The 6,230-nt window shown below is 39.9% G+C and overlaps 1 protein-coding gene and 2 long non-coding RNA genes across 3 annotated transcripts in view; 2 read left to right on the forward strand and 1 right to left on the reverse strand.

Moving 5' to 3' along the window:
- The window catches only part of galnt10 (UDP-N-acetyl-alpha-D-galactosamine:polypeptide N-acetylgalactosaminyltransferase 10 (GalNAc-T10)), an 81,534-nt gene extending 81,265 nt beyond the window's left edge, over positions 1-269 (forward strand). Inside the window, exon 12 of the mRNA XM_032534308.1 lies at positions 196-269. Within this exon, the coding sequence (XP_032390199.1) occupies positions 196-269 (74 nt within the window). The remainder of the gene's footprint in view (positions 1-195) is intronic.
- Positions 270-813: 544 nt separating this feature from the next.
- LOC116701137 (uncharacterized) lies at positions 814-2,748 on the forward strand. The gene is made up of 3 exons (XR_004334827.1): positions 814-1,050; positions 2,107-2,261; positions 2,368-2,748. It is a non-coding gene; the product is annotated as an uncharacterized LOC116701137 (long non-coding RNA).
- Positions 2,749-4,175: 1,427 nt separating this feature from the next.
- LOC116701141 (uncharacterized) overlaps positions 4,176-6,230 on the reverse strand; it is a 12,984-nt gene continuing 10,929 nt past the window's right edge. The window contains exon 3 of the long non-coding RNA XR_004334830.1: positions 4,176-4,187. This is a non-coding gene — a long non-coding RNA (uncharacterized LOC116701141). The remainder of the gene's footprint in view (positions 4,188-6,230) is intronic.

The raw sequence follows: 6,230 nt of genomic DNA on the forward strand, positions 1-6,230 counted from the left end.
GGAACCAGCTGTGGCGCTACAGAGAGGTACGGCAGAGGAAAGGAAAGCATTGTGATGTCTTTGGTTAGCTAAGCATCATTTGAGTCGATTAATTATCCCAACATGATGGTGACCATCTGGTAATGATTTAATGGACTTTATGTGAAAGAAAATTGTCCCTGTTCCTGTTTTTTGAACTATGCGATGTGATTCTAGCATCTTTCGGCTTATTCTTCTGGCTCATTTTGTTCGTGAAACAGTGGAACAATCCTGGAGTCTGTTGCTTTTAGCACGTTCATGTCAGCTCCCACTGCTCAGATCTGTGGGACAGATTTGTGTCCCGCGGTGTCTTTTTTGATCCTACCAATGGGTGTGCAACAGTCAGACATTTTCAAAAACACCCAGTGGCTTTAAAGCTACTCTAGTCAATATTTGTGAACATAGTGAAACATTTAAAGAAGGTTTTAAAGAGTCAACTATTTCCCTAAGGAGTTGGTTGAGATCAAACCAGAGCTAAAAGGAAGAGGCAATGTCAGGAGTGAAATTTTATGAAGGATGTTTTGCACAAACTTAAACATTTTAGCTCAATCTCAGCCCTGTGTCATTGCCCATGAGGCATTTTTGTCAAAATCAAGTGTTGGAAGAATGGTATATAATGTTTTAACATAACAAATCACACTGGAAGTAGTTTATTTGCAAGAATGTAATGCAAAGTGTGTTGTTTAATAGGGCGGCAAAATGCCCCCAAAGTCACATCAAGAAGGAAACAAATACCCTCTGAACAGGTTGAGGACTTAATAGAGCGGTTTTTTTTACTCGTCTCTTTCCTGCAGGACAAGAGTCTGTACCACCCCGTCAGTAACAGCTGCATCGACAGCAGCCCCAGCGAGCGGCGAGTCTTCATGAACACGTGCGACGCGTCGTCGGCCAGCCAGCAGTGGCTGTTTGAGAGGACCAACGCCACCGTGCTGGAGCACTTCAACCGGGGGGGCGCCAACTGAGGCGCTGCAGCGCTGAGATGAGGCCTCTTTTAAAGCAAGAGACCATGAAGCAACGATCAACTTTGATCAGGTGATTGATGGTTGTTTTACAACAAAATTATGGTATATTGCTATTTTTTCCATTATTAGAGTCAAATTTCTGTGTGATTTGTTGACAATAACACAAACCGGATCACACTGCCGCTGCCCAGCATCATGTAAATAAACCAAACCAAAAATATTTCACGACCGCATTGCATTGTGGTATACGGAAGTAAAATGTAGGATACATCGTATGCACACTCTAATAAGCCATGCACTGTCGGTGGTTCTTACAGTTTTTTTCATTTTTTCACAATCTTCGTTAGTGAATGAAATTAACCAGAGAATTCGAACACCACTACGAAATGACTAACACACTAAATAGTTAAGGCTACAATACCAATTATTGCACAAACAACTTTTTTATACCAATTTTATAAAATCCATTTTTAACAAAAACAAATCACAACAGTGATTTTGTTCAGCTCCTGCTACGTGAGCCCTGTGTCTGTGCGTAATTTAGACTTTGTCCTGCGTGTCTTTACAATGTGTAACGTTAATTCAATTCAATTTCATTCATGGTATCAAATCATAACAAGAGTTATCTCAGGACACTTTACAGATAGAGTAGGTCCAGACCAGACTCTATAATTTACAAGGACCCAACAATTCCACCTTCAAACTTCGGATAGACCTAGGCTCTTTGTAGGGGGGTATCTGTCTGAGCTGGTTTGTAATAAGTGTAGCTGTTGGTATAAGGAAAAGTGGCAATAAAAATAATGGAACTATGACTAGAAATAATAGTTGTAGCAGTTCATGGCGTAGCAGGGCGAAGAGCAGGACCAAAGCGGCAGAAAGTAGAGTAGGGGTGCCGTGTCTGCAGCTATACACCCTCCCCTGCCAAACAGCAGCATTATAAGATATTGGTAGAAGCATGCTGCGTGTTTATAAGCTTACTGTCGCTGTTGAGATTTGCTCCTTTGGTTTTAAAATTTGGTATTGAATGACCGTGCATTTTTCGGTACCCAGTCCAGCCCAGTGCACCATTTCTGTGATAGAGAACGGTTTTGAACACAGCTAATCGTGCGTCTGTTTCACTGTCCAGATAAGAATGGAAGCTACAAGTGAGCAATGTGCTGCTTCAGAAACATTCCCCGTGGTACAGCAGTGATCCGGTGTGCCGGCACAGAGCAGAAGAGCTGGTCGGACCACACACACACAACACCACCACCTCATACAAGCTTGGGATGAGCAAAAAAGGTAAAAGACGTCAGGCAATCTACAGTCAATTAAATATCATACAGTTAAAAATACGTAATTCATCTGATATATTCCATTCATTATCTCTATTGTGTCCTTCCTTCAGGGTGGGAAAAAACCACGGAGAAACCTTACTGTCATCTGGAATTACAGGCAACACGGAGCTCTTACAGACTTTCCAATAGACAAAAACACAAACTTGAACTCTGCTGGACTCAATGGATTGTCTATTTGTTTGCCTCTTTAATTATTGCCTTAACGATTCCAACAATAGGAAATACCTGCTGCCTATGTTTTCACCCAGTGAACCAAAACAGCATATGGGAACATATGTGGGACAGTTGTAGTAAGTATAAAAAAAAAGAATTGCAAGAATATGTTTTTTATAGAAACAACAGGATCTTGTACAGACTCATCTTTAAAGTGCAATTGATTTTTTCTACTGAGCAATGAAGCAACCAAATTACATTATGTCCATTCTATCGCACACTGACTTTTGTTTTCATTTAAAGCTTACTTTTTAATATCTAGACCGTTTGCAGGAACCATACTGCTCACACAGGTTCATGAAACAGACTCCTTAGAGGCCTAGAGACCCTGTAGAACACACTTTATATCAAATCAACAATCTCTTCAGCTGGGATATATATCAATTGGGAGAGACTTCATTTAAGATTGAGAAGTTTGATTAACAAGGTGTACAAACGTTAGTCTTTGGCGATTGGACTCCACAGGAACTTTAAAAGGTGCAATACCTAATACTACAGCTAGTGTTTAAAATAGTTACTGCGGTACAAAGTCACATCAATAATATCTGAAAGCCCTTTGCTGCATGTCATTCCCTTTCATCTCTTCAGCTGTTCCTAATAAATAAATGCCTAAAATTAACAAAAAATAATCTTTAAAGAAAAAAAGTCTGGACTCATAGTAATAAGCATTTGCTAAAAGAATACCTTGAAACAAATGAAAAGGTCATCGGAGCTGAAGATAAATGTCATTCACAGTGAATACATATATACGTGGTAATTAAACCAAGATTTCTAATACATTTTCTTATTTCACACGCTTCAAACACAGTGTGCCCGCTCGCGAGCAGCGTGCACTTGGAGCGCTCAGGTCCTTGACTCAGCACCTGTATATGAGCAAAGACGTTTTATTGGAAATGTGATGAAACCCGAGGTCACACAAACTCATCATCTGTGCTCCGTCCGGGGAGGAAATCTGCACAGCACGCTCACATTTCCCTGAAAAGAACAGCAGCTGCCCATGCCTGAAGATCATTTTCCACTTTCTCTCATTTTTACTGACCGTGTGAGTCATCCACCACATCCATCTTTATGCTCTAACATTGTCTTCTTTACACACTATTTCTCTCTAATGACCAGATGTTCCTTATAAGTCCTCTGGTAGTCAGAAATGTAATTTCACCAAAGATCTTTTACCTTAACGTGGAAGAGAAGAAAAAAAACTGAGCTTTATAACATAATTTACAGAATACACATGCATGCAGCTTCAGACTTCCATACTGTACTACACATAAACAAATGTGATTATGATAATGTGATTTTTAATGATAATAGAAAAGCTTTTAAACTCTCATGGATGTAGTAATTATTGTGGGAGCAATTAAGTTGGTTTATTTTTCTCTTGTGACTAGGGTCACAGATATTTCAATTTTTTAATGCAACTGCCTAATATTTTCCCATTTGACCTCCAAATATCTTATTTTCGACAAAGTTTAAAAATATTCGAAAAGATAAAACAAATAAATTAAACTGGGGCACCTGGGTAGCTCAAAGGGTTGAGGGTGCACCCCATGTACAGAGGCTCAGACCTCGCCACAGCAGCCGGGGATTTGATTCTAACCTGAGGCCCTTTGCTGCATGTCATTCCCCCTCTCTGTACCCTGTCATATCTTTAACTGTCCTATTAAAAAATGGCCTAAAATGCCAAAAAATATACCCTTAAAAAAATAAATAAACAACTTATTTTTTAAGTCTTACTTTTGCTTTAATCACTGTGCCTTCAGCCTGACATCCCATCAGATCCCATCCCGCCTCGGCTTTTAGAATTCGCCGCTCAAAAAGTAAAAGGAAAAAAAAAAAAAATCAGAGATTGTGTTGACTTCTCACTTCTGAAAGAATGAAGATAAACATGAAGGAAACTGTCATCTGCCTTTCACGTGTTTTAATGATCACTGAAACCTACGTTGGCACTCTCACACAAGTCATTTACGTTTAGTGAGAAGTCAACAAAATCTCGGGTATTTATTTGACTTTTTGGACTGCGAATTCCAAAAGCCGAGGCAGTGCTGCGAAGGCACCTAACCCCATAGACAGTTAAAGAAATGGACCAGCAGATCCTGTTACTCTGGACGGGGACAAGTGAAGTCTTTTCCGATGATACTGAGCGTTACTGCGCAGCCTCCAACTGAGCTGGAAGACGTAGATGTGACGTGAGCAACCTGTCTGAAAGCTGTAAGTCTTCTGGTAGCTGTGCAAGAGAAATCTCAATCATTCCCAATCAGCAGAGACGGAGAGGTAGGTATATGTTAGGAGATAACGTAGGCACAAGCTAATTACTGCTAACCAACATGCTAGTTAACATTAACATAGACACAGGCTAATTACTGCTAACTAACATGCTAGTTAACATCAACATAGGCACAGGCTAATTACTGCTAACTAACATTCTAGTTAACGTTAGTAATAACAGTTAATGGAAGTCCAAACTGTCTGCAAATAGAGTCTTTAAACGCTTCAGATGTAAAGTTATTCACTGTCAAAGTGGCGCCAAAATGAATGGGAGTCAACGGGATGCTAACGGCGGGTGATGGCTTGGTAGCATCAAAATGGCGCCATGGGACATTGTGGGCTTAAAACACCAAACACCGCAGAAGGCACAATGATTAATGGAGCAGTACGACTCTGCTAAAGCATAAAATAATAAGTAGTTTAAATAATAAAAGTCAAACATGAAGGGAACTGTCATCTGCCGTGCATGTGTTTTATTGATCACTGATATCCTCAGTGGGCTTTTCCACATAAAAAATTCAAGCTTAATGATGGTAGACAGACTCTCACTGGTTGTGTTGCTCTCAAGGGAAATGTGTTTAAAGTCACACACGTTGTGATTAAATCGAATATTTGTATCCACTTTCTACAACATGACTGTGAGCGCTGTTTGAAAAAATATATGTGGTTGAGACGATGACATCTCGACCTCTCAACACATGCAGAGACGATCAGAAGTGGATGGCAGGTAATCTTCACAATTACTGACTCTGGAGCGGTACGCCTGATGCTCTGTGTCCAGTCAATTTTACAACAGAGGCACAGACCCAGTGTCACTGAAATTCCATTTCTAACACGTAGCTGGTAACTCTTCTTATGACCCGGTAAATTACTTTTGATGATGTGCGATATGAACATCAGGCAACATGAAATGGAAAGATGGATGTGAGTCGGGGCTGCACGACATGAGGAAAATAGGCGATAAATACATCGCGATAACGATATGACTCGCGTTGAATAAAACATTAAAAAGTGTACCCAGTTCTGCTTTTTGGCTGCAGTCAGTATTCCGCAAACAAATGGCATGTTGAGTTTAAAACAAGTGAAAGGAAATCCTTTCCGACACAACACATTGAACAAGTTCAGTGAAACATTGAATTGACTGTTAAAGGCAGCATTAACAAAAACGAATGACGGCCATATTCTCAAGTGCTGTTTCTACAGATTTCTTTCAATTAACTCTAAAATAAAATCTCGGTATGATGCAGCCTTTTGTGTTGTGTGTTTTACTTATACTCTTTATAAATGGAAATGTCATCTTTGTTGTTATAACAGGCCTGAAATATACATGGACTAATGGAGGGATGTCAGAGTGACCAGCGCCCTGAGCGCTACTCCCTATGGACTGAGCCACTGCCACCCCTATATATATATATATATATATATATATATATAT

This window comes from Etheostoma spectabile, chromosome 13, assembly GCF_008692095.1.
Source record: "Etheostoma spectabile isolate EspeVRDwgs_2016 chromosome 13, UIUC_Espe_1.0, whole genome shotgun sequence".
In the NCBI taxonomy this organism is placed as follows: Eukaryota; Metazoa; Chordata; class Actinopteri; order Perciformes; family Percidae; genus Etheostoma; species Etheostoma spectabile.